Source organism: Hemicordylus capensis, chromosome 1 (assembly GCF_027244095.1).
Source record: "Hemicordylus capensis ecotype Gifberg chromosome 1, rHemCap1.1.pri, whole genome shotgun sequence".
NCBI lineage: Eukaryota > Metazoa > Chordata > Lepidosauria > Squamata > Cordylidae > Hemicordylus > Hemicordylus capensis.
In genome coordinates this window covers 353,040,427-353,068,288 of record NC_069657.1, presented here as the reverse complement: position 1 = coordinate 353,068,288, position 27,862 = coordinate 353,040,427, and the positions used below count along the sequence as shown (strand labels likewise).

Sequence of the window (27,862 nt, the reverse complement as noted above, 5' to 3'; positions counted from 1 at the left end):
GGTTGGGGATTGTGGGAATTGAAGTCCAATAACATCTGGGGACCCGACGTTGAGAAGCCCTGGTCTAAATCACAATTATTTAACTGTTATATCAAATTACATTTAGTACTGGCTTCATATCCTAGTTTGTTAACTAACTGTTTTGTACAAACCCCAGTTTCTTGTATCTTAATAAAATGCGAAATTGTTGTTTGTTCCAATGGAAACTTTGAATCTCCTCTTTACACACACAAATGAAAGAGGAAGGGGAGAGGGAGCATGCAAGCTCGTACATATAACATTCTAAACCATGATTTTTCAGTATGTCTGAACTAAGCTGTACCTGTTTTTCCATGGGATATTCCTTCTCTTCTGGTTGGGTTCTGTATCATTCAATTAACAGCCACCCAATTCTATTTAAAAAAAACACCAAACAACAATCCCAAAAGAACCCAGGTAATGGAATATGTTTAATCAGGATGAACAGCTTTTTGTTTAATGTATGTAGTTTATTTGCATCTGAAGTTATAGAGTTAGAAAGATAAGAATGAGAATAATAAATATGAAGTGAAATTTGCATTCTTATCTATCACAAAGCTGTGCAGAGCTTGGTTTGCATGCTTAGCTGCATTTCTCCTAATCATTTTTCAGAAGGTAAATTTCACTGAGATGATTGTATTATTCAGTAAATGTAATGGCAATGATTAAAAGTTTCAGGTTTCTTTCTTGCAAGGGGAGATTTTAGAGATTGGATTTGTCATTTGAGAAGCCTGAATTTTGAGATGACCTCTGGACAGAGCACACCAGAACACAATCCTTTTCCATTTGAGTAAAGTATATAGGAAGGGCATACTTGGAAAAACAATATACAGAAAAGGAATTACTTGTATTTCACTTGCTGAAGCGAGTTAAGTTCAAGGCTATGAATGTGCATCAAAGCAAACCAAATTCTCTTCCAAGCATAGCTGTATTGTATACATTGTGTAAATTAAACAAGTTTTAATACATTTTTATTCCATTGCTTAATCCTTCTGTAAGTAAATATGCAGAGAATCAGAAATCTTGCTCATCATTCTCTTCTCTTTAGCATTTCACCTGGTAAAATATGTACAGTGATTTCTTCACCTACTGTCTTGGGTATTTGTATCTCTGGTTTCTGGGTAGCAGTAGGGAACAGCTTCCTATTGCATCAGCTTGGCTTCACTATTGATTCCTCATAATTATCATCACCAGAAACTGAAGATAAATTTTTATCCCTAATGATATGAAAGTAAAACTATATTTGAAGAAGGGTAATGGTAAAGTGTGCTGTCAAGTCGATTTTGACTCCTGGCGTCCACAGAACCCTGTGGTTTTCTTTTCATAGAATACAGGAGGGGTTTACCATTGCCTCCTCCCTCACAGTATGAGATGGTGATGCCTTTCAGCATCTTCCTATATTGGTGCTGCCCAATATAGTAGCAGCGGAATTTGAACTGGCAACCCTCTGCTTGTTAGTCAAGCATTTCCCTGCTACTGGCACTTTAAAAATGATCCTGGTTAGGATCAAGTCCTATAGCAAATATGTCTGCCCCATTCCCAGTCTCTGTCCTCAAATGGATGGAGTTAAAATGATTGTGGAGCCCAGGATATCTACAGAGCTTAGGAATTCCAGAGCTGAAGTATTCAGGACACTGAGTGTCAGGTAGTGCCAGCCCCCTTTTCAGTTGCCCAAATATATGTATTCCTATTGCATCCTCAGCTAAGATAATATTGAAATTTCTTTATCTCTGTTAATATGCTAAGAGGAAAGATTTGCCTTAGCAAGGAATTCCAGGACCTTGGGTGATTTTTGATGTACTAAAGCTCTTCAGGTGAAGTGGAAAGCAGATGCTTTGAAAAGAACCATTTTAAAAATGCACCAGAATGCTAACAGTTTGGGGCAGCGTTGAACACTGTATCGGCACAATATATTGATTAGGTTACGAACTAATTAACTACGTGGGTGTCAGTATGTGAATGTTATGTCTTTATTTTAGATAACCAGGGTTCCTTCTTATGTTTTGTTCTCGAGCTTTGTGTCACTTTGCCATCCATATGATCACTATAACTAGGGCTGGCTCCTTATCTGAGGGTCTCTTGGCAAATTGCCCTCCCTGGATGGGCTTCAGGGATGTCCTTGTGCCACTGCAGAGGTGATCTTGTTGATCCGTACTGGGCCCTCAGCAGCTTCCCATTCATGCTGAACTCTTGATATCCTCTATATAATACATCACAAACTGCTTTTCAAAGATGGTTGATTTACAGCTGTCTGATTGCCTGGAAAAGAAGAGAGATTCTGTGGTACACATTTATGTCTTTGTCTCTCGTCATGTTTGAAGAGCCCCTGGTGACTGACTTATGGCAGCTGGGTTCTTTAACACAGTACAGGGTCAGCATTAACATGACAGTGATTCATTTTGGCAGTGTCAACCAACCAAATAAAAAATAGGTTACTGGGGCTTATCACACAGCAGCACCATGCTTGAAGTGTCAGTCCCCTGGCACATGAGTCTAGGAGGGGGAAAAGTCTGTTTGTGTGTAGTTATAAGATAAACAAAAACAACTTACAATTGCCTAAGGTGTTCATTTCCATTGCTATATGACTCAGCTTCCTCCCCTCCGCTTGTACTCTGATTTGATGCACAGCACAATATTTCCCTAATGTAACTACTGTAAAGGGGGGGAGGGGGGAGGCGGTATGAATGCATTCACAACTTTGTTATCCTAGTATTTAAACCTGGGGTGCTAATGAAACCTGGTTTCATGACCTGGTTCTCTTATTGTCTGAGCTCTCTTGACACTTCTGCTGGAAATAATTTACAAGGTTTGTAAAATCTGTTTATATTTTGGGATTTTTAAAAAAAGTATGCCCTCCTGAAAAATACTACATGTACACAAATTTCTGATCTAATATGATGGATAGTGTGTGTGTTGAGCTTGGAATAGCTACTACTTTTTAATGGCTTCATTAAGATTCCAACATCAATTAGGGGAGTTCTTGTTATGTAAGCTGTGTGCATGGTACTTTATAGAGAGTTATATTAGAGAAATTAATTCCTATGTTTTACAAAATTAAGGTGTGATTCTGAGAAAGTAACCCCCTTTAAGTCTATTATCTTTTAAAGCAGAATTTGCAGCTCAGATTTGTAGCTTTTTGTTTGGTCCTAATAAAGGTATTAGCAGACTGTGTCTCAAATAATGGACACGCTACTCAGTATAGCACATATGGGGCCAGCAAATCCCATGTCCCATGCTTATATACTCTGTAGCTCTGCTCCTCCATAGGTACAACATTTGTCTGCAGAGATAAATGCTTTACCCATGGACAGATCATTCCTGTGATTAAGAATGCTATGTGCCCAGCATGTGATGATATCTAAGGAGGGCTAGAGAGTTTAACCACATGTTTAATTCTAGTCCTTACAATACAATTAAACATACCCACTTTTATTTTTATTGGAGACTTTTTTCAAACCTCTTGTCATGAAAGTTGGATGAAGTCGTTCATGATTTATAGTTGACATCTAATGAGAAGTACAAACTCCTCTTCTTGTATTTAACATGCCTCTTCCCAAAATTAATTTTCTTAGTGCAATTGGCATACTTGCACAACTTCCTCTTGCTGTCACTCATAAATCCTGGAAAAGAGGTCTGGACCCACAGAATAAAAACAACTCATTCCTGACTCTGATCTAGTACAGCAGTATGCAACATACGGTATATGTTTGGTCAGATACATGACCAAAGCTGCTATTCCGCCCCCCACACCCCACCCCACCGCCACTCTTAAACACATTAATGTGTTTAATGTGTTTAACCTTGTAAATTATTTCCAGCAGAATTGTCAAGAGAGCTTCATAATGTGCATCTTGTATACCTGTAAGGTATCCCATCATATCTTAGGAAAACTGGCTCGAAATCAGAGTACAGAGTGAAAAATGCTTCATCCACTAAATGCAGAGGAAGTATATTAAAATATTCAGGAAACTCATGAAACCAATCTGGATTAGACCAGTTATACTGGATTAGACCGTCATAATCTTGTTGTGTCATGCATGCTTGTTTAGAAGCATGTGCCTATATAAGCAAGTTTGGGGAAGTTAGTTGCAATGTTTTGATCCAAAGTGGAACAATGTATGAAGTTGTTTACTGTTTGTGAATAGAGCCTTGAATAGAACCACTACTTGTTGGATTGGATCCTAACTTTCGGTGATGTGCTGCTCCATCACTGGAAGCTTTTTTGGGAATGTTGTCATTCCCATAACTGCACTTGCCCAAGGAGCGCTACTCTATTGTTGATTTCAGAAAGAGCTTCCAGTGATGCAGCAATGCTCTAGTGAAAGTTAGACTCTAGCCCACTAAGTTTGTGGTCTCATAGCATTTGTTATGTTCTGTGAATTCTTATATCCATATCAAGTAGTTCACTGGGCATAGACCTTGTTTTTGGGGGTCCAGTAAGCTGCTGATCTCTTTGTCTTACTCTTTGGGTTCTCAAACTTAGTAACAGTGTGCTCACTGTTCATGACGTACATGACCAATGACAAAATATCCTCAGAACCACTCATGTGAACTACATAAAATATTTATTTTATTATTTATTTATATAAGGCTTGTCTATTGCCTTTCAGGAACAAAGGCTTTTTGGCAGCTTACACAAAATAGCAGTGCCACCATAAAACTTAGAAGCAGAGATCGCTGGTTTTGGAATTGTGCACTTCTCAGTTTTTAGTCATTGCACAAGTTCTTTTTTCATATGTTGCCCTACTTGTATGGTGAGAATTGATCACTGGCTGGAGATGTGATGTGCAATTTGGCTCTCAGAGGAAACGCAAAATAGTGATTCCCTTGTTGGAACATTTTCATTTTCTGTCAGTGGAATAGCAAGCAGATCAAATGGAGACAGAGAGAAGAGACCTACAAAAACCTTCTGTTTGCTTTAATGGCCCTCTTAGGAAGTACACACATTGAAGAAAAAGTGGGAGTTGTCTGTCTTGACCTCATTTCATTGACAATCAGCACAAAAGAGTGGTACCCTCACTTGGAATAAGTGGAACCAGGGTTGCCCAGAGGATTTATGGGGCCTGGAGCAAGTGTGATGTTAGGGCTCCTCTAAAAGCGGTCATGCATTTGTGTGTACAAAGTTGGGGGGGGCAATATGTGAGAGAATTCTTGCATGGATGGTCCATATGAGAATTCTCACATCTATCTCCTCCAGAGGTGCTCTTATCCCTGGACTTCGGGGCTGAAGTCCAGGGCCTCCAAATCCTCTTTAGTCTGTCCTGGGTGGTGAGGTCACTCAGCAGAGCATGATGATGCTTAATTTGCAGGGAAGCAAGGGGCCTCCAAAGGCCTTTTAAGGTCCAGGCTCTAAAATTACCTAGGTGCACCTCTGATCTCCTCCTTGCCCAGTTTACCATGATTGGGTTGGTATCATGTCATCTTATACTCTGATAAACGATTCCCTTTTTTTAAAAAATTGAAACTTTAAATAAAATATCAAACATTCTGTTTAACAATGTGGAAGGGCTGGGGTAGAAACTAATGGTACGTGTAGGAGCTAAGGCAGGGTCCCCTTACTTAGTGGGCCACCCCCCGCCCCTTCACGCTAAGAATACACATGGGCTTGTATTCTGTCTTCTTCCAGATTACAAAACAGAAAGAGAAAAGGAAGTGTATGTGTATTTCCTAGTAACTGTCTGTGGTTCTCTAATGTAGGAGGTTTTAGAACATACAAGAGTAGTTTAATGCATGAACAATAGAGGTGATTGGCTGGTATCAGATGATACATATCAAATGATTTCTAGTAATGAATCAAAGCGTAGTGTATGAACAAGTTCTCAAGCATGTTTTGTGTAAAGAACAACTTATTTCAGAGTACTATTATAAAATGTTTTAAGGCAAGCTCTAAAATCTACTTTTAAAAACTTTGTAGGAGTTTCTTTTTCACACCTGAACTGGTAACAATTTTAAATAAAGTAGGCCACGTGTAACTATGAACAAAGACTAGTTAACTTCTCTCTCGCGCGTGCGCCAAATAGTAGCTAAGATGAAAATACAGTGATTATGTTGTGCTGTTGGGTGCTTTTCTTTTTTAGAGCAATGTTAGTAGTTTTATCTCTTGCCATGAATTTATAGTATACATTTCTTTTTATAGTGTTCAACCCCTTCTTCTGAAGAGGAAAAGCTTATTAGCCTCCAGAGATCCAAAACACCAATTTCAGATGAATTATCTGATATCAACACTCAAACTAATTGGACCAAATCCCTTCCACTGCCAACACCAGAGGAGAAAATGCGACAGCAAGCACAAGCAGTCCAAACTGATGTTATACCAATTAACGTAACGGGTAGGCTTTTAATTTTATTGCTGAGTGGCAAGGAAGAAGAAGGGATCTCAATTGGTTATTGATTGCTTTTTATCTTATAGGAAAGTATATTTTGTGGATATCTGTCCACGTCAACTGATCAAAGATAGATATAAAGGATTGACAGACTGATTGATTGATTGATTTGTGGGTTGTAGTTTTAAATGTGCCCAGATTTTACATATTCACAAAACTTAGCAAGTCATTGAACATACTGGTTAAAATACTAATGACATTTTGTGGAAAGGATTTCCTCCCCATTTTTAAAGGCTAAGAAAGAAGAAATATTGGTAAGAAAACACCTTCAACATAATGACTTTGAAACTAAAGGATTCATGTTGAATGCTCAATATATCCTGAGATTTAAAACAACTGTAGAATAGCCTGTTCTGTTTTTTGAGGTTACTATATTTTCAGAATTTTCTCCTAAAAAAAATTTGGTCTCTTTATTTTTCTATTGAAGAGTATTGTAAAAGTTACTCAAGCCAGCAGTTTTATATTAAGAACATAAGAACAGCCCTGCTGGATCAGGCCCAAGGCCCATCTAGTCCAGCATCCTGTTTCACACAATGGCCCTCCGGATGCCGCTGGAAGTCTACAGGCAAGAGTTGAGGGCATGCCCTCTCTCCTGCTGTTACTCCCCTGCAACTGGTACTCAGAGGCATCCTGCCTTTGAGGCTGGAGTTGGCCCACAGCCCTCCGACTAGTAGCCATTGATAGACCTCTCCTCCCTTCTTAAAGCCATCCAGGTTGTTGGCTTTCACCACATCTTGTGGCAGAGAATTCCATACATTCTCCACTATAGCACTTACATCATTATGGCATAAATATTTACAGTACATAAAATGATATCTTTATAAATTTTGAGATTGTGTAGTTATTCCTTTATTATTGTTGTTAATCTATGAATCTCAGTAGGAGCAATTCTGAGACTGTGTTTAAAATTTTGCGACCTAGTATCATAGATCAAAGCTTACTACTAAAAATGTTTATGCTGCTAAAATCAGCTTGATTTGGAAATGTCTTTGGTAAGATACATTGACATGCAAACATGGAACTTCTTTGTATAGTCATGCACTGGAAGAGGGAAGTAGGACTGAATTCTTATTCCATTAGGACAGAGGTCTGTTGCTCCTCAAGCAGCATATCTGCCTCTCCTCGCTAGCCGATTGATGCAAAAAAGATGTTAGGGCTCATGCACCATTAATGTGTTGCAACCACAAGTCATGATTTAGCTTTTCTGAGGCAGAAGTAATTAATTTTAGTTGAGCCCCATAGATCTCCACTGTGATTTGGGTTTGGAATTAGATACTGTGCATTAGGACAGTTAGTTTTATTTCATTAATAATTAATTCACTTGGGACATGCCATTTTCCTGTGTGATTACTAATAACCATTTAATCCTAATATAAGTAGTTGTTATTGGCAAGATTTTCAATTCAACTTTAATAAGTTAATATTTGATAAGAAATATTTGAAAGAAATTTTACAGGAAAGCACTAGAAATGACTGAAATGCTATAACTTATGGAGAAAAGGAAGGTATTCTTGCACACAAATCAGTTATGTAAATTAATATATAGTAGTATATGGTATCAGTTGTTGCCTTTTTGAAAGTGCAGGTTGCACAGGTGTTACAGGCTCAGTTCACAAATAATGCTAAACCATGGTTTAAGGCAGTTGTAAACATCTCTGCTCCTTCCCCTTCTCTTTCATGTGTAGGAAGAGAGTGAAAGCTTCTACTTTCTACTCCATCACAGTTTTTAGAAAGCTTCTTAAATCTTGGCTTTTACCCAGGCTTTTACATGACTGTTTCTGCTGCTGCTTCTATGTGTTTTTACTCATTTATAGTTTTTATGCTTGTATTTTATAGTTTTTAAATTAGATTTGTTTTATATTTTTAGCTTAATATTTTAATTGTCATTTTTATTGTATGTTTTTAACTTTTGTAAACCACCTTGGGGTTGTTTTTAATGAAAGGCGGTATATAAATTCAACAATACATACATACATACTTCCATGTTATGCCCAAAGTCAGGAAAATGCAGTTTAAGAAATTAGATTTAGGAAAAAAACAGGATAGTGAAACATGGCTTGCTCATTATTTGATATTCTGACTTGTTCTAACTTGAACTGGTTAACAAACTGCAGTTTCCCAAGTTCATGTGTAACAAGGAACTTTTGGTTAAAGGGAGCACAGAAGCTTTCACTTTCCTCTTCTGGAACACATGAGAGCAGCGGGAGGATGCTGGTTGACATAGTGCTAAACCATGGTGTAGCATTTATATCTAAATTAGGTCAATTTTAGGGAAGTAATAATCAGTATTTCAAAGAGGAAGAGGACAGTATCTTTAGATAAAAGACATACAGCTTAATCTCATAGAAATTTTACACTCAAAGTATGTAGTTAAACATACAGAGATAGCAAAAAAACATATCTATACATAGTTAGGAAAAAGGGGGTAAAATCCTGCTGTTTTCTTGTTGTTGGAAATAATAAAATACTAAAGCCAAGAGCCTTTGTAGAATTTTGCTAAAGTGTACATTTTTACACTTTAGTGTCTAAATTAGTAAATAAATATCATCTGTTACAGTTACTTATGTGAAAAACAAAGGGCACAATACATGTCAGTTGCCAGTCTTTAAAAACAGTGAGATTTAAAGAGTGGAGAGCGTGTATTTATTTCCTTGGTTCTTTTTACAAAGAAGGACATATGTTTGTTTGAGACAGCAGTAGTGGATTGGGTTATCCAGTACAATAAAATATTAATGTTTCTGAAATAAAATATTAACCCTAGATGTGCTTTTTAGAAATTAGAAGCCTTTTAAAAACAGATCCATTAATAATGAACAAAGTACATGACCTCTCATTTGGTTGCACAACAGATGAGACCCCCTTCAGTTTCATCTGTCAGGTTTCATAGATTGTAGTACTGCAAATCTGATGAGTAACCTGAAGGTGCTGGGGCACTGCATTAATCTTGACAAGCTGTTGACTGGCTATCCAGGTTTGGGAATGGATTTAGTTTCTTGGGTCAGCAGGAGCTGAGCTTGCTCTAGAAAGGATATACTCATAGTTTTAGTGTTCAAGAGATTGGCAGCATATGCTTTTTAAACACCCTGTTGTCCTTGTTAATCCTGGGACAGGTGGTGGTGTCTGGTGTGGGTATTGCCCAGATACAAAGGAAGAGAATGAAACTTGGTGGTGGTGATGCTTAGCTAAGGCACACAAAAGGGCTTCATTCCACAAATTCCTGAAGCACATGCTTATATTTTGTTTGCTCCATTTGGCCGCTCTTTAAAGGCCAGTTTTTTAAAAAGCTTTTAAGACAAAATTACACTTTTAAATAAATCTATCAACAATTTAAGCTTGCTGAATTTTGGCACTTTCTAAGCAGACTTAATTCACATGATCTTGGATGAATACAGACAACCATTTACCAAGTGGTAACTTACCAGAATGTGCACTAACAACTTGGTAAACCTGTCTGTCACTTGCTTGCCAAGTGGTGAGGATATCTGCCAGATATGCATCCTGAGTCAGAAATCTAGTAAAACTCAGGAGTGGTAAGATAAATTCTCCTCAGCACTTGAAAAAATATTAGAGGTTTACTATGTTTACCACTTCATAAATGGCCATCCATTTTGGCACAACATAGAGAACTGTAGTACTGATTCTGTGTGCACAGTGGGGCTTTTGACCCTCCCCCCAAAGAATAGTGCTCTGCCATCTCTCAGGCCTGAGCCATATGGCAAGCTTCTTCTGAAAATTAGAGGAATTTCAAAAGCTTTTGTGATCTGAGATGTGGGACTTTTGCTCAAAGCAAAATAAAAATAAAAATAAAAAAATCAAAAGCCCCCTGGGCATGCCTAACAGAGTAGGCTGATGGTCTGAAACCCTTAATCTAAAAGAACTCCCAGTGCTCCACAGTTCTCATCTGCCGTATTTTTTACAGTTGCAAAGGTTTCACTTAACAAGAACAGAAGATCTTTGAGCTCAAATATTATCTTGGGGAAAACAATCCTTTGCATATGGCAACTGAGGATAGAACAGCTGTCTTTTAGTCTTTGCTCCTGTGTTCTGGAGAAGCCCTCATGCTACGTGTTAGTATGCATTGTGCAGCATTTTTTAAGCCAGTTGCATTTCTCACTTTTTTTCTGATGTCATGCACCCTGATGCCATGTCCTGATTCAGGGATGCTATGTATGAGACATGCAGCAGTTTCTACCACATGCCCAAATCACTTTTCAATGAGGAATAACTTGGCTATCTAGATATTTAAAGTAAACTTTGGAAGAAATATGCTTATCCAGATTAGGTTAGTCATGATTAACTTAACTCCCATGAATTTCAGTGGGACTTAGTCTTTACGGACTTAGTCTGCATGTTTCCAATTTTCTATTTCAAATGCCTACACTGTTTCCTTTACTTATATTAAGGCAGAGTGAAATTATTGTAAAAGAACTCTGCCTAAGGAAACTTCTATATTAACTATTCCTTAGATTGTAAGATTGAGAAAAATGTGAAGAAAATAATGGTTGTTAACAGGGAAAATGTATGGAGACCTTGAATACTGGTCTGTTTTAAATCATTTGTAAGCCACCTCAAATGGCACAATAGGTGGGGTCAAAAATTCTTTTGAATATATTAAAATTGCCAAGTTGTTGACTCTTTGAAAAAGTGAATTGGTTTGAAGCTATTCAACCTGTAGTAGTGCTGCTGGGTCCAGTTTTGATACAGCACATGGTCAACTATAAGGCTTTCTACGTTGTTGTGCAACAAGTAAACATTTACTTTTGTTGAAACCATTCGAGTTCTCAATGCATTTAGAAAAAGATGGCTTGCCATTTTATTAAAGATAACTAAGGGCACAAGTGTAGGAGCAACTTGGTTCCTATAGGGAATGATTTAGTCAAGTTTAGTAAATACTCCCAACAAATGGAATGGATACTTGAGAATGAGAGGCAGTGTCTTACATTCAGAATATGTGGCATAACGTTGCACTAGCACAAGGCTGTAGTGCAATGATGTAATCCAAAGAAAGGATCATCTGTTCCAGAGTAGTTTTGGGCTAGTGGAAGATGTTGACACATTGCACAGTGCCTTGCACAATGTGCAGCCTTGTATGTGTCCCAGAGAAGGTCTTCTATTAGCAAGGCTGCAGCTTTGTAGAGTATTTCAACTTTGTTCAGCTCTGCTAACTTCTTCAGTGCTGGCAATTTATTGTGTTGCATTAGCACTACACTAGTCTGGTGGATGGTTTTAGTAGCCCTAAAATGTATGGAAATCTGATGTTCCCAAATTCATCCTCCTCTTACACTTACTCCCACATGCACTGTGCCTCCTGTCCTTACCACCTTCATTCACACTGTATACCAAAGGTCTTCACTTCCAACACTCTGACATCTTTTCATCACAAAGACCCTCCTCCAGTGACCAAAAAAAAAAAAAAGTACCCATAATAACTTTAGTAAAATAAACTTTGCTTGAAGAAATGCCATTAACTTAAATTGAACATATGTACTTAGGACCATACTTGAAGATCTTGATCAAACAGGTAAAATTATGGGATAAGCAAATTTACCATTTTGTTCATATTACTTCAATTCTTATCTCCACAACAAAGCATTATTTATTTATTTTAACAAATTTATATATTGCCCAAAACTTGTGACTCTGGGCGGCTTACAATAAAAACACTACAAACTAAAATAGAATTAAAACATTAAAACAATTTAAAATTTAATACGATGTTAAAACAATTAAATTACTCTCATATTTTTAGGAACAGACTCTCTCTCTCCCTCTCTCTCTCAACATGAAAGGTTCAAACTGGGGCATAATATACCTATGATCATCCAACACTGAAATTCATGGCTTCCTGATCTGTGTATGTAATCAGGTGATGATGTGTCTTGATAAGACAAAAGCCTTTGGGGTGCATATGGTCCCTTCCATTCTTAAGCCTTAAAGTGGTGATGTGCTGTATCGTTTTTCTTCCGTGTATATCCATTCTGTATGACTGAGCTAACATCATATATTAATGCCTTTTCTTCATTTCTACAATAAGCAAGTGGAAGAAAGTGCATGATGTCAGCATGCTTGAAAGTAATGGTGCTTTGCTTGTTCTACTGTACATCAGGGGAGAACTTTGACCGCCAAGCCAGCATACGGAGGTCTCTAATTTACACAGACACTGTGGTAAGGCGGCCGAAGAAAGTGAAAAGGAGAAAGACTATTACAGGAGTCCCTGACAACATCCAAAGAGAGCTAGGTATGGCTCATCAGAACTGTATTCCATTACAATTAATAATTACTGCTTACTGTGACTAAACTCCATAACCTTTACTTGCGCTCATGAAGCCAATACAGTCTGATAGCCTATAAGAAGTTCCAAAGAAATGTATTGATCACTAAGAGAAAAAGAAAAATATATATGAATAAACCAATCACTTTACCCTCTGGGAAATTAAATTACTGATTTCACTACATGTCATGTAAAGCTGTTGTTTTAATAAAAATATGTTGGAATATAACAGCTGTTTTCAGATGTTACTTTTTATTTGCCTTTGTCTTGGGGATCACTTTGGAGTGCATTAATCTCACATAATTTTCATTACTGTAATCTAGGAAATTCCCGTAACTGGATTTAGCTACCAGAGCTTTCTGAATCTGTGACTTAAGAGTAAAACTGACATTAAATTTGCACTAATCTATAGTGCCATTGACATAGAACTAAAGATCCACACTGATCAAAAGTAACATCTGAAACAGACCAAAGTTCTGTTGATCTAGGGCCATTTTGCACTTGATTTTTTTCCTATGAAGTTATTTCCATTGCTGTACATGGTGATGTGCTTGCTGTTTCATACATGGAAAGGATTATTATCCTAAGAAAAAAAAGTGAAAATTAGCCTGTAGAATTGTTGTTGAATTTGTACTGGTTTCATCAGTATATCAATTAAATCATAATAGCTTTTCTGAATCTGTAGCCAGATTCTCTAATCTCTAAATGCCCATGTAATGATCACCCTGAAAACAGCCATATTATTTACTTGTCTATGCTTGCATTATACGTGGAACACCTAGAATTGCATTGTTGTAGTAATTATAGCATAGATCACGTATTTGGTAGTTGTTTCCTTTCAAAAAATAAATAATTTTCTAGTCAGTTGTAAGGCGAAAAGAAAAGAGAAACACAAAATAATAGCCTTTCATCACAGGATATAAACTCAGCAAGAAGTAACCAAATTGCACATTAAAGAAGAGGAGCATCTGCTGTAACAACTTAAAGAAGAGATTCTGTGTTCATTTGTGTGTATAAACAATTTGGTTCCTTCTTGCTATTAGCCCAAGTTGCACTGGGACACTGTGCTGATACCTTTTCTATTAAAACTGCCGTTCCACACCTAAAATATTTCATTTGTGTTCCTAGTCAATTGTAAACCAGACGCTGATGGCCATGTTTATTTGGTAGGGTTGTCGGTAGACTTGTAGATTTACTGGCTGACATTGTGTGACTACCAATGCACATGTAAAGAGAGGCTGTGGGGGAGGGTTCAACTGGGGCTTGTGTGCAACTCCCAGAGTCCCTCTATACTCATGCTGTTGTTCAAGTGGGCCAAATGTACCCACTCTGCCTGTGCTCTGGAAGTGACCTGGAAGAGCAGGAACATGTCACTGACCCTTTCTTCCAGATTGCTTCTGGAGTATGAACAGAATAGGGATTTTCACCCACTTGTGCAACAGCATGCACATGGAGAGACTAAGGGAGTTGCACAACTTTTTATATAAGTGCACTTCAGAGAATAACTTTACGTGACACTTGGCATTCAGCTGCTGCCAAAAATAGCAGGCCTGTGTTGAAGTCCCCCATCTCTCCCCATGCCATTTAATCAGGCAGACTTGCCTGATTATTGTTGCCCTGCATTGCTTCACATCATTTGCTGCTGAGACAGAGAAATGGTAGGTGGTTGGAGGGTGACTGGAGAGAATACTTGAGATAGAGATGCTGTTTTTGACAGAAGCCTCATGTTGAGGTTCACATGTGATTTTGTCCTTAGTCTGAAAATAGTATTTTTCCCCCCAATTAAGGCCTGTTAACTAAAGTTTACCTTAGTGTGTGGTATGGTGGATAAAATAAAACAAATTATTCCAATAACTAGAATAATCTGGTACCATCCATTTTCAGTTATAGGAGATATATGTATCCCATTTTAGGCAATAAGGCCATTGTGAATATGTTTCAAATTCATGAAAACAAACCCCAGTTTTGAGCAAAAGGAGGCCTGACTTAATAAGCCCAACATAGTTTTTGAGGGAGCAACACCTTATAATATCTGAAAGTAACTGTTATTTCTATGTGTAAATGGTCCTGAGCCATTTTTGGAAGGGCGGTATAGAAATCGAATAAACAAACAACAGCAACAACTGCAGCTTAATATGTATTATCAGTGTGTGCAGTTACAGTGTGTGCAGTTACTATGAGGTATCTTATAAAAATTTTCTGTATTAAGTTGCACTTCCCTGCACTTGTGCATTACTGTGCTTATTGAAGGGCGGTTGCTTTCATGCATCATAGTCTACACAAATACTTGGTATAACTATGTTGATTTTGGATGAGTTTTGAACACACGCAAGCAGATTCCCATAATGAAATTATGCCCTAGACTTCTGATTATTAAAATTCCAGATGGAATTTTATGCTATGTTAGGAGGGCAGAGCAAGAGCTCTGTCACAAGGAACTGATGATAAATGAGTGTGGAGAGGGGTATGAAGATTTTCCCTTTTGCTGGGAGAGGTGAGAAGCAAAATTTGGGTCTCCATCCCCGTCCCCACATGTTACACTGCAAAGCAAGCCTCAAGCACAGCTTATTTATCAGCTCCTTGCAAGTACAGAGTTCTTGCTCAGCCCCCTAACATGTCAGCCACTATGTTGTTGTTGCAATGCACTAAAAAGACATTAAAACAAAACAGAACAGGGTGAAGTGGATATGGATTGTGCACAAAGGCTTATGAGAAATTGGTGTGAGAGTTATTTTAAAGCTAGGAAAACTGAAAGCTTCTGCCTTTGTGATCAGTGTCTATGGAATATTCATGTATTATGAATATGTGGAGCACAATGTTTTCCAGCCATGCCCAATATTCTCAAAACTCATAAGAACAGCCCTGCTGGATCAGGCCCAAGGCCCATCTAGTCCATCCAGCATCCTGTTTTGCTCAGTGGCCCACCAGATACCACTAGAAGCCTACAGGCAGAAGTTGAGGGCATGCCTTCTCTCCTGAAAATCACTGAGCTATCAAGGAAATAGAAGTAGACCCTGGGGTTATTTTCCCTCTCAGTACATTCTCTTGCCCAGAAGGTACCTAAATAAATAAAATAAAATAAAATAAAGCTAATTGTCTTACCTAGCTTTTAATTCCTCACCAAGAACATTCTGTCACAACAATTTGTTGCACATTTTGTGATTCATGAACAAAATTTCAATAAAAATGTGTTCTTGTTAAATTACTCACAGACACATTTTGGTGTCCAGTTAGGATTTTTAAAACTTTTTTTCACTAAAATGTTCTACGTTGAAACATGTCCACTCAAAATTCTAGAATTTGTATTATGCTAAAGAAAGATAAACTATAATCCCTGCTGGGGGAATTGAGATATTAGGAACATAGGAAACTGCCATATACTGAGTCAGACCATTGATCTATCTAGCTCAGTATTGTCTTCACAGACTGGCAGCGGCTTCTCCAAGGTTGCAGGCAGGAATCTCTCTTAGCCCTATCTTGGAGAAGCCAGGGAGGGAACTGGGAACTTAGATGCACTTCCCAGAGCAGCTCCATCCCCTGAGGGGAATATCTTGCAGTGCTCACACATCAAGTCTCCCATTCATATGCAACCAGGGCAGACCCTGCTTAGCTAAGGGGACAAGTCATGCTTGCTACTACAAGACCAGCTCTCCTCTCCTAGACCATAAAGCATGATCAAATAAGTAGGCAGATATGAAATAGAACTGGAGATGGAGGAGGAGGTTTCAGCCTATGAGGGCAGAATTAAAGTGGTAGTGGGAATTTAGGTCACAATTTATTGTGTGGGGCATATCATATAGACTTTGCTGCCAGATGATGAAACTATCTATGTCTTGTGATGGCAAATACTTTGATTCCTTTCTGGAAAACCACATTCTAACTTTATAAGATCTGGATGAATCCACTGTTCCCTCTAAGGTGTGCACACGTGCGCGCACTCACAAGTTTTTGGATGTCCACTCAGTTCATTTTAGAATCCCGCTCAGGTTGAATCAGGAAGGCCCCACCCTGAATGCATGTGCACCCACACTGCCTTGATACTGCTGCCCAGAACAAAACTCATTCTGCACAGAAGTGAAAAAAATAAGAGGGACCACTGGATGACTCTCCGTGAGTCATATCAAGTCACTATAATTGACTTGAGTATACTATAATTAATTTTTTAAAACCCTGTTTAATAGGCATCTGGAAGGAGAGCAATATCTGGCTCAATCACTGATTAAATGATTGTAGGAAGCCAGAATGGACACACAGACTTAAAAGATTGGAATAATATGGCTTAAAATTGAGTTTGCTGGAAGCAACGTGCTGTTACAACTGATATCTCAAGCAGTTTTACTGCCAGATTGGGTGGACAGAAGGAAACTGGGCAGCACTGTATATTGTGGGTAGGGGTGTGCATGGTCCGGAGCCCCCCCGGACCGGCATGGGGGGGCCTGTAACTTTAAGCGGGGGGGTTGTACTTCCCCCCCCCACCACTCTTCCTCCTCCAGCGCTGGTCCGTTCAAATATCTTCTGGGGGCGGCAGGGTTCCTCCCTGCCGTCCCTGCCCCCGTCGTCGTTAGTTTAGGAGCCAGAGTCTTGGACTGAGCAGAAAACTGGAAGAGAGACGAGCGCTGCAAAGCCTTTTAAAAAGAGACTTGAGGAGGTTAAAAGTTTGTAAAAGAGACAAGCGGCTTGCCGAGCGCTAGCGGTGGAGGGGTAAGTACAACCCCCCCCCGCTTAAAGTTACAGGCCCCCCCATGCCGGTCCGGGGGGGCTCCGGACCATGCACACCCCTACCCACAATATACAGTGCTGCCCAGTTTCCTTCTGTCGACCCAATCTGGCAGTAAAACTGCTTGAGATATCAGTTTTGGAGATATCAGATTTCAAAGGGGGAGAGCGACTGGCCTCATCCACCCCCAGCACAGCATCTCTCCAGTGGCTGTTGCTGTTGTCTTCCTTATGTTTCTTTGTAGATTGGGAGCCCTCTGGGGACAGGGGGCCATCTTATTTATGTATTATTATTTTTCTGTAAATAAAAAGTGGTGTCAACTGTTCTGAGAGCTTTGGTTGAAGAACGGTATATAAATATTCATAGTAGTTGAAGTTGGCATGCCCAAACCGCAGGATTTTTGACTATTCTTTTTTCCTTTAAACTATAGTTCCTCATTCCTTATCAGAAACCACTATTGAAAGTCCCCTCAGCTTCCAAAGTGATTTACCTATGGCAAGTAGAGCGTTGTTCAAGCTTCCTTAGTCATGTAGAACTAGTTACATGCTTCTATAGATCCCAGCCATAAGTGAATAACTACCTCACCTGGGTTATAATCAAACTATTGGCTTGTGCGCGTTTTGTGAAGAGATTAACATACTCTCTTCTTATATTTACCTTATCTTATTCAGTGACTGCTTAATTTACTCCTAGGCCATTCAGAATGCGCATGGAAATTAGTAAAATAGTTGGTGTGTCCTTCATGCAGATCTAGGGACAAACTGGAAACTTTTCTTCAGGATTCAAAGAAAATCCTGCTAACTGAGCAAAGGCACCTTTAAAAAATGCTGATTCCCTTCATTTATCAGGGGGAGAGCAACCAACCCTATCCATCCCCAGCACAGTATCCCTGCAGAGGCTGTTGCTGGTGTCTAACTTATGTTTCTTTTTTAGATTGTGAGCCCTTTGGGGACAGAGAGCCAATTTTTAAATTTTATGTATTTTTATTTATTTATGTCATATCTATGTGGACTGCTCTGGGAACTTTTGTTGAAAAGTGGTATGTAAATATTCATCATATTCAGTTTTTATGGTTGTGCTCCATGGCAAGCATCATAGTGACTTGGTGATAGCTGCTCTCCCAGATTATAGTTTAACTTTCCTAATTAATACTGTGCATATTTTGGCATCTTTTATTTCTGTTAGGAATTCAAGTTCCAAGTAAGTTTCATAATATCCATCAATATGAAATACACAATGTCCTTGACAGATGCTCATAATTTCACATTTAGTTCAGTTAACATGTTTAAAATTAGTTTTTTTTAAAAATGTTCAGATTCTAATTACATTATCATAATTTGGGGGGGCATTGTGCTGAATTATTTATTGTAAGATGCTTTGAGTCTTTGACAAAAGCAGTGCAAAAATGTAGCAGTTGAAAACTGATACATTTTGCTTGCTGGAAAAATTTGAATTTAGGAAACTAATAGTATCTCACTCTGGGTGTCCATTTAATTTACAGCAATGGTGAGTCATTCACCATTACACAGTCTTGTCATGTAATATGCAAGCTTTTTTCATGCATACTGCCTTCATGGGATTAAAAGAGCTTTGTTATGAAATTTTCATTACCCCTATTATCGCAATAGTTGGCATCAGCATGTGAAAACTGTGGTCATGTGAATCAATCTTTGAAAGATGGAGATGGCCAAGTAGTTCTATGTTGTTCCTGTGCTTATATTTTGGCCAAAAATACTTTGTGCCAGTTGGCAAAATGCATATTTATCTCACCCCAGAAGATATAATCTCAGGTTTGCCCATATTAGTGGGGGTTTTTTTTTTTGCTTCTATACTTACATGCATTGATTGATTGATTGATTGATTAAGTGCCGTCAAGTTGGTGTCGACTCCAGGATGAGCTATCTTTGACTTGGCCTTTAAGGTCTCTCAATGGTGCATTCATTGCTGTCGTAGCTTACATGCTTACAGCCCTTTCGAAGCTCTGCTGTTTAAAATTATCAGGTTGCTTGCCAGTTTCAAAGGGACACAATGTAATTTCTCATTTCAGTCTATTAGACTAGAAAAATGCCAAAGGTCATCCTCTGACTACACTGAAGTCCCTAACAAAATAACATCAACTTCAGAGGGAATGGGACTTAAGTTTATACTTTTTTTTGGCGGGGAGTGGGGGGGAGTAATCCAGGCAGGTAAAATGCATTAAAATATGTGTAAAGGTATACTTCTGTGGTTTCGAAGAGTAAAAACCAAGTTAACCTATCATAGATAGGTTAGTCTGTAACCTTTCTTCAGTCCTCTGTTGTCTCTAATAGTTGACAGTAGCTTAAAGAGCTATTAAAATTTATGGAACGAATGCCCTTACTTTTCACAGTTCAGTTGCACTGAACAATTAAGAGAACAGAAAGGCTCTGGGAGAGAGCTCCTTATCTGACATGCCATAAAAACACTCAAGAGCAGTTCCCAAGCAGGCGTCTCAGAACTGCTACATTTTTCTTTGCAGCAATGTGCAGTTCAAATAACAGACTTCCCCCCCACCTCCATTTACTGTTTTTCATACCACCCCAATACCGTTTGGAAACAAGAAAATATTCTTTGTAGCTTAATGCACTATCAATAAAGATGTAAATTCATACAGTGCACTAATCTGAGGTGCTTTCTGCCAACTCCGTGGTTTTCATATTGTGTTTTGAAGAACCCCATCATTCCTTAGAAGCTTATCAGGGGTTCCTCAGTTGGGGGAGGAAAATCAGTAATGGCAAAGAAGCTCCTTTGAGAGCAGGGATGCCTTGCTAACAAAGTGAGGTGAGCAAATGAGTGGAGGCAGTAGATGAGCCACCTCTATGGATCTGCCCTGCCTCTGGCTGCCTCACCCCAAACTCATTGCCGCCTCACCCCAGGTATTTTTGTGTGTGACATGCCAGCCGCCACTGCCTCTTGCTCCTCCCTCCCTCCCCCATCCCATTCTCTGCTTGATCAAGAGGCAGAGGGTGGGGTGAAGTGACTAAACTTGATCCCTGCTGCTTCAGCTTCCCTGCCCTCTGCCTTTGAATAAAGGGTAGGACACAGTGAGGAAGAGAAGGAACTGGTGTGGCTGCACTGCCACCAGGCAGGAAGGGTTCACTTTACCTCTCAAGGTTTGCAAGAGGTGGAGCAGGTGCTCCTGATCTGGCCATTGCAAGCATGCCTCTGAGGCAGGAGGCTGCTGACCACCTTCCTTCTCGATGCCTTCTGCAGAGCCCTGCAACGGGCTGCTCACAACTTTCCCTCCTTGCAAGACTCTGAAAGGGCCGCTCATGAAGAGGGAAAGTTGTCAGCAGTCCTGCACCTCACACAGTGCTTGAGCTGTTCCTGCTGCATTGCAGCCTTTCTTGTCAACTTCATCTTTTCTTCTTCCACCCAGAGGCGTATCTAGCGAAAATAGCGCCTAGGGCAAGCACTGAAATTGCGCCCCCTGTCTGAACATCTGACACTCATCTTTCAGATAACTTTACTATAATATCAGTGGAAAAATATAAGTCAAGCTCATTAATCTTTTAAAAATTTCAAAAACTATTTAGCAGTGGACGTAGCCAGACCAAAAAATGCTGGAAAACTACAAATTTCAGTATGCTGGGGCTCATGAAATACCCAAATACTATGTGGAGGTGTACTTGGAAAACTAAACAGAAGTGCCTAATTCTCTACTATGCATCTACTAGCATCACTATTACATAAGTTTTAAAAATAAATGGAAAATTTGACTTTTCCCAGATACTCTGAAAATAATTAAAGGCTATGCAGAGTAAACTGTGTCACTGCTTGGAATTTATTCTAGTATTTCAGAAAGACAGTTAAAATGAGAGAAAGAGAGCAAGAAACTCCCAGTGGGCCTTAATACTAAGGATTTCACACTGATTCAAAGACAAACTCACCATTAATAACCATATTTTTAAGACACCACATTTAACTCACTTATCATAAGCAAAGTAAGAGCAAATGAATACAATCCTAGCTCATAAGCTTCAGCTCAGTATTCACAAGCCCCGATTCTCTGTACATAGTGCCAAACTGAATATGTGTACAGTGACTTATATTATATTAATTTTTTTTTTACCTGTAGCCCCTTCGGGGCGCTTCCTATGGGCTGGGGGGGGGTCTGCAAAGGTTACCCCTCCCATTGTTGGCCTCTAGGGCCTCGCAGAGACCATTTGAGCATGTGCAGTGGCCATTTTTAAAAAAATGGGTTTTTTTAATGGCCGCTGAAAACAAAATGGCCACCACGCATGCTCAAATGGCCTCTGCGAGGCCTGGCATGTCCTAGGGCCTCACAGAGGCCATTTGAGCATGTGCAGTGGCCATTTTGTTTTTGGTGGCCATTTTTTTAAAAAAAATTAATTTTAAGAATTTGTGCCCCCCTTCAAGTGGTGCCCAGGGCACGTGCCCTGCCTGCCCTACCCTAGATACGTCCCTGCTTCCACCCCTAGCGCACTACAAATTATGGCTCCCAGCCCTGGTCATCACTATGGCAGTGGGTCCCAGTCAGCAGTGTGCAAGGACAGGGAGGAAGCAGGACGGATGGTTTTGGATTGTGGGAGCAATGAGGAGAGGAGTTGCTTGCTGACAGTTTTTTCTCATTGCAGTGCCCCGCCCCCCACCTAACCTTGAAATATGGTCAGGGGTGACAAGAAGAGTCAGTCAGGAAGTATCCTCCTCTCTCCAACCCATGCCACATTTCAGTGCTTTTCAGGCTAGGGCATGTGGGGGCTGGAGTAATCTGCACATTGCCTACAGCACCAAAATGACTGGGGCCACCCCTTCTTGAAAGTTTGCTTACCATTATTGATCTTCCCCAGCCATATGCAGAGCATTGGTTGTGTTCTAGGTTAATTCTCAGTTCATAATGAGTGACAGCAAAGCGAGCACTCCATAGGAGCTGACTGTGCATTCTAGAACATGACATAGAATTTTGAATAATGCACTGGTGTTCTGCAACAGAAACAAAAGCAGTCAAGTCAGTATAACAATGTTTGCTCGAATATAGAAAAGTTGTTAGACACCTCTAAAATTAATTTTTAAAAAATTGCATGGCCTCTGCTAATCTATCAGTTTGGAAGAAAAAAGCCAGAGTGCCCCTCTGAACCAAAGATTCTGAACCAAAAGTCTGGGTTCTCATTGGAACTACTCTGTGATACTATAGTCCACATGTCATCCCATGACCAACCTCACTATGTTTGCACTGCAGTAAACAACAATAACTATTACCTAAATTATGGAGCATAGTCTGCACCAATATAGGTGAGCAGTTTTGGTGTGGGATTCTCCCCTTACTGTCTTGTTCATGATCAAGCAGGATCCATATCTCAGGGTTCCATTTCATTCAAATAAGAGACAAATTCTCCCAATACAAGTGTGCTCCTAATTCTTTATGGTCACATCCCACTTCCCCCAGAGTGCATTCTACTAATGTAATAGTTCCTTGCTGAGAGTAAAGAGCTGATAGATTGTGATCTCCAAGTCTTTCTTACAAGTAAATGTAGGATCAAAGTATAGTTATGGTAGATACTATTTCCGGAGCGAAATGATTTTATTCAGATTTTTAGAGAATTGAATAAACCTTGTGAATCAATGCTCCATTTTTGATACTATGAAATCCATTTCCATGTCTTCACTGTGTCTCTGATTAAGGTCATAAATGATTATAATAGCAATTATTAGGACACGATTATTCTCCTATGATGTCGTACAGGGACTCAAAAACAACTCTCATTATTAAAGTAGAATAATACGTAACGTAATATTTATTCGGTCCCTGACCAGCAGTATTACAAATACAGACATACAGACATACAAACATAAACTAACATTAGCACGTATTTTACAAAGAATATAACAGTATTTAGCCACAGTTCTAATTAGAATAATTTTTAACATTGAATAATTATTAACATTGAAAATTGGTTTTGTGGAGTTATATGTGGAATCCCATATCCCATGTGAATAGAAAATACTGCCTTAGCAAAGAAGCCAAGGTACGGGTTTGAAAAGCACAAATAAATATATTTATATTTATATTTTTAAAAATAGCTTTGCTTATTCTGCTTATTTTGGATGTTTTTCCTTGAACAACTAGGGATTAGGAAGAATGTAATACCAGTCATGTGCATGTAATATAAATGTCATATTACATTTTGACACATAGTATACTCTGCTGGATGCAATAATAGACATAGCCGATATGATTTAAAAGGCATTTAAAGTGAAATGTGTGGGGAGTTTAGTAGAAGAGTACTGATGTTCCCAGTTGGGCCTTACTATAATGGTTCAATAAGTTATAGCAGTTCTCATATCATTTTGTTGAAAAGCTCCAGAACGTGACAGGAGTGTTGTAAATGCAAACATATTTAGTTTCTTTCTTGTATTTTGAACAATTGAACATATTTATAATCCCGAGAGAGCAATGCTTTAAATATGACCTGTGGTGTGCTTTTTGTTAATAACCACAGAAAAAGCATGTGGTGAAATGTGGTGTAATAATCATTTGTGTAATACTTGTTCTATTTTAACTTCAGCAGTTGGCACTGGTAAAGGAGACTTCCGTGGCCATTCACTGTGTGTCCCAGATCACTATTCCACGCTAGGAAGACTTGATAGCTATCGCTCTGCTATGCAGCAGTCTGAGACCAAGGACTCTAGCTGTCAGACAGAGGAAGTCAAAGTAGTGCCACCTTCAGTGAGACGGATACGTGCACAGAAAGGTCAAGGAATTGCAGCCCAGATGTCACAGTTGTCCAGTTCCTCTGGAAACATGTCTGTGATGAGTGATTCTGCTGGGGTTGTATTTGCCTCTCGCCTAAACAATGACCTGGGTTTTCATAGTCTACCTCGTTCTGGGGCAAGAGTGTCCTTGCAATTACTGGAACGTAGGCATAGCATATCTAAGTCAACAGAAGATGGAACGTCGTTACACCAAATAAGCAAACTACAAGTGGATGATAGTGGTGTTCATGTGAGGAACAGCAATAGAACAGGTGTGTTTCAAAGGCCATGGTCCCAAGAAGTAAGGACATTGGAGAGTGAACAAGCAGAAAGCCCAGCATGCACAGTCTCTCCCCATGCTACATATTCAAGCAGCATCATACCAAATGCAACATTACCATCCTCTTCAGAAGTTATTGTTATTCACACCACACAGAGTGTCGGGTTGCTAGGTAGTAAAATCACCAGTTCCTCTTCATATACAAAACCTGGAGACAATCTTGTTACCAACAACATAATAAGCACAAAAGATCAGCAGCATACTTCTAGTGGTACCTGGAGCGAGACGGGTTCAGCACGTCACTCACAGTCGTCGGATGCCACTGTCTCATCAAATGCTGTAATGGTGCTTGCTCTTGGAGATTCGGGGGTCTGTCTCAGTGGTGCAGGACCGGTGGAGAATGGGCCCCGGAATATGACCTACAGCTGTAGGAACAATCTCAGTTTTCCAAGCCATTCTCAGGATAATGATAGCAGAAGTGAGTCAAGTCCCACAATGGACAGAACACAGGGCAAAGGTCAGAACCGCATAGAACACTGTGGGTTCAAGCATTCTGGAACAGAGGAGATTCCCTTACACAAGCTGAACTGTGCCACGCCAGGCTGCTCCACACCTGTGAGCAACTTGAGTACTGGCAGCCTTGAAAGAGTCTTGGCCAAAGAAGATTCAAGCTCTTTGTACTCTGTGGACCATGATGGCTATTACACTTCCATGCACATGGACTCAGGGCTCAAGTCTAGTCAAACTTGCCATAATAATAATAGATTTGAAAGCCCCAGGCATAGTGTCATTAATGTGTTTGATAGGAACGAGAAGAGATCGCTTGGAGACTTGTCAGCCTGCAGCGACAAATCCCTCTCACGAAGCATATCTTTAAAAAAAGCAAAGAAACCTCCTCTACCACCATCCAGAACAGACTCTCTTAGAAGAATCCCCAAGAAGACAGCTCAGTCCAATGGGCAAGTACTAGATGACATGCTGATTGCTCGCCTCCAACACTCCCTCCAGTTAAACCTCAAGTGCAAAAATGGCAGCTCCCCCTCTCAAAGCCCCAGCAGTGATTATGATGACCCTTGGGTGCTGCGGTCTCGTAGCCAGAGTTCAGTAAGTGCCAGCAGCAGCATGATGTCAGCAACTGGCCTGAACATGTATTCAATTTGTGCTGTCACACCCTCCCAGAGCGAAACCAGCAGCATCAAGTCAGAGTGTGCTGACCAGTGGGGTTACTACAGTGATTGTCCTGGGATGCCAGATGACCAGTTAAAATCTCCAGTAGTTCATTCTGCTAACACTGCACCCAAGCTAAACGATTATAACGTTGGCCGCCTTATAGACAGCTCAAGGGTTTGTACGCCGCAAGTGCCCAGCGGGTCGGTGAAACCAAAGGCCACATCTCCAGAAAAGTCTCACAGAGTGACATCACCATCTAGTGGGTATTCTAGCCAATCCAACACACCCACAGCACTTACGCCAGTGCCTGTCATTTTAAAATCTATGTCAACAGGAAATGGGAAACCCAAGTTGAAGCCCAAAGTGCCTGAAAGAAAGTCATCCCTACTGTCTTCAGTTTCAGTGTCTTCCTCTTCCACATCTCTTTCTTCTAATACATCTGCTGAAGGAAGTGTGAGCGTAAAGAAATCGGACCCTGGTCTGAGCTTCCCTCTGATTACTTCTGCTATGCTAATGCCTCCAGACTCTGCTGACCATCTTCTTCCCCCTCCCCCTCCCCCCTTAGTAGATGTATTAAATCTGCCTCCCCCACCTGGATCTCCCAGTTTTCCTCCACCTCCACCAGAAGCTGTTATAAGTGCATCTTTCCCTCAGAGTGCTTCATGGTTTCATTGTCCACCACAAGATATATCACAGAGTAATTTCTCTACCTCGTATTCTGCCATTCCATCTCCTCCACCTTTCTCTTCTTCAGTTCCTCCTCCAGCCCCACCTCTGGACCCCAAACTCACAAAAGATGCATATAAACACACACCATGTTCTTTCAAGAAATATAGTCAGGAAGGTTCATGTAACAGCACAATAAAGCAGCCATTCAATAAGGAAGATCCCACTCGGCCCACAATGCCTCTAGTAACCACACAAGCACTGCAGATGGTACAGCTGAGGTCTGTAAGGAAAACTGTGATGTCAGACGTTGAACCATTAGTTGAATCTGCTTCCAAAACCAACTCTCAGGAAAAATTGATTGAAGTTTTTTCAGTTCATTCACCTTTAAAACCACATGTGTCAGTAGGGTACGGTGATAGCCTGGATGAAGATGAGGTAAAAACCCATGGTGCTTCTGACAAAAGCTTTGTTTACAGTCCTAGTCAGAAGTCCTATCTAGGTCTCTGCGTGAAGACCTCTGAACTTAGCAGTGATAAAATGCCAGAAGATGCAGCCAGTCCACCTAAATCCCTTGCCAGGGATTTGCTGCCAGCCAGTGCCGAAGAAGCACCAGTGCAGAACCAAGGTTCTTGCTCTGAACATGCAAGTTCAGCACGTCAGAGACAGTCAGGATCTCTCAACAAGCCTCAGGGTACATTGCCAAACAAAAAGCCACCACCTGTTTCAAAGAAACCCAAACTGTTCCTGATTGTGCCACCCCCACAGCCTGATGTTACAGCAGAAAAAATAACTGAAGTGGGTGAAACAGTCAGAAGCACTGCAAGGGATGCTGCTATTACACAGGACAGCCAGGCTAAAGATTATCCTACAGATGGACTCTGTTCCTATGAAATGGACTCTGGCAGCCTGGTTCCAGGAGGAGGAGTGGCAAGTTCCACCTCCTGTGAAGCAGAAGAAACCGATGTGTCTACACTGCAGTTCAAGCAGGAGGAGCAAGCTTGCTTATGCAAAGAAAGCCGTTCTGACAGAAATGGAGAGATTGTCTCTAGAGCAGACGGACACCCATCTCAAGGGGATGGAAATGGTAAGTCTGTTTCCCACCCACCCCTCGCCCCTTTTGTTCTCCATCTCATCTGCTGCATTAGTGACTAGAGATATTTGGAAGGTGGGGGTGGGGAAGATTATAGTGTTGACTTCATTATAAAATTTTCAGATACAGAACCCATGGGAAATCATAGAGCTTGGGTGAATTATGCATAAAGAATCCCTACTGCACTCTTAGTTTAACTTAAAGTGAAAAATCAGTTGTCAAGTAGGCTTTTATCAAGCATATTTCTGTTTCAAAAAATCCTGATAAGAGTTTGCAGCTTTTAAACAGAGGCAGTAACAATGGTCATTCTAGCCGGGGTAAGGTGGGGAAGGGTTGGGGGACACAAATAAAAAATACTCAAAGGGAACTCTATGTTCCTGATAAACACACATAAATTTAAATTTCCTGAAATAATTCTGTCACTGTAGTCAGTAAAAAGACAGTGTGTGCTTTTTTGTTTTGCCAGGGTATGTGTGGAGATAATGTACTCTCTTTTTTGCTCTGTTTACTGTACTTACTAATTTTTCCAAAG

The 27,862-nt window shown here is 40.0% G+C and overlaps 1 protein-coding gene and 1 long non-coding RNA gene across 14 annotated transcripts in view; one reads left to right on the top strand and one right to left on the bottom strand.

The window, feature by feature from the left end:
- NHSL1 (NHS like 1) overlaps positions 1 to 27,862 on the top strand; it is a 228,783-nt gene that overhangs the window by 193,256 nt on the left and 7,665 nt on the right. For 10 of the 13 annotated variants that reach the window (XM_053289204.1, XM_053289189.1, XM_053289273.1 and 7 more), the window contains exons 4-6: positions 6,155 to 6,347; positions 12,508 to 12,639; positions 23,935 to 27,324. In XM_053289204.1, the coding sequence (XP_053145179.1) occupies positions 6,155 to 6,347; positions 12,508 to 12,639; positions 23,935 to 27,324 (3,715 nt within the window). The remainder of the gene's footprint in view (positions 1 to 6,154; positions 6,348 to 12,507; positions 12,640 to 23,934; positions 27,325 to 27,862) is intronic. The other 3 variants (XM_053289211.1, XM_053289224.1, XM_053289198.1) reach the window with 2 other exon arrangements.
- LOC128342236 (uncharacterized) lies at positions 1,927 to 24,811 on the bottom strand. The gene is made up of 4 exons (XR_008314852.1): positions 24,677 to 24,811; positions 22,200 to 22,351; positions 12,690 to 12,778; positions 1,927 to 2,277 (listed from the first exon to the last, which is right to left on the bottom strand). It is a non-coding gene; the product is annotated as an uncharacterized LOC128342236 (long non-coding RNA).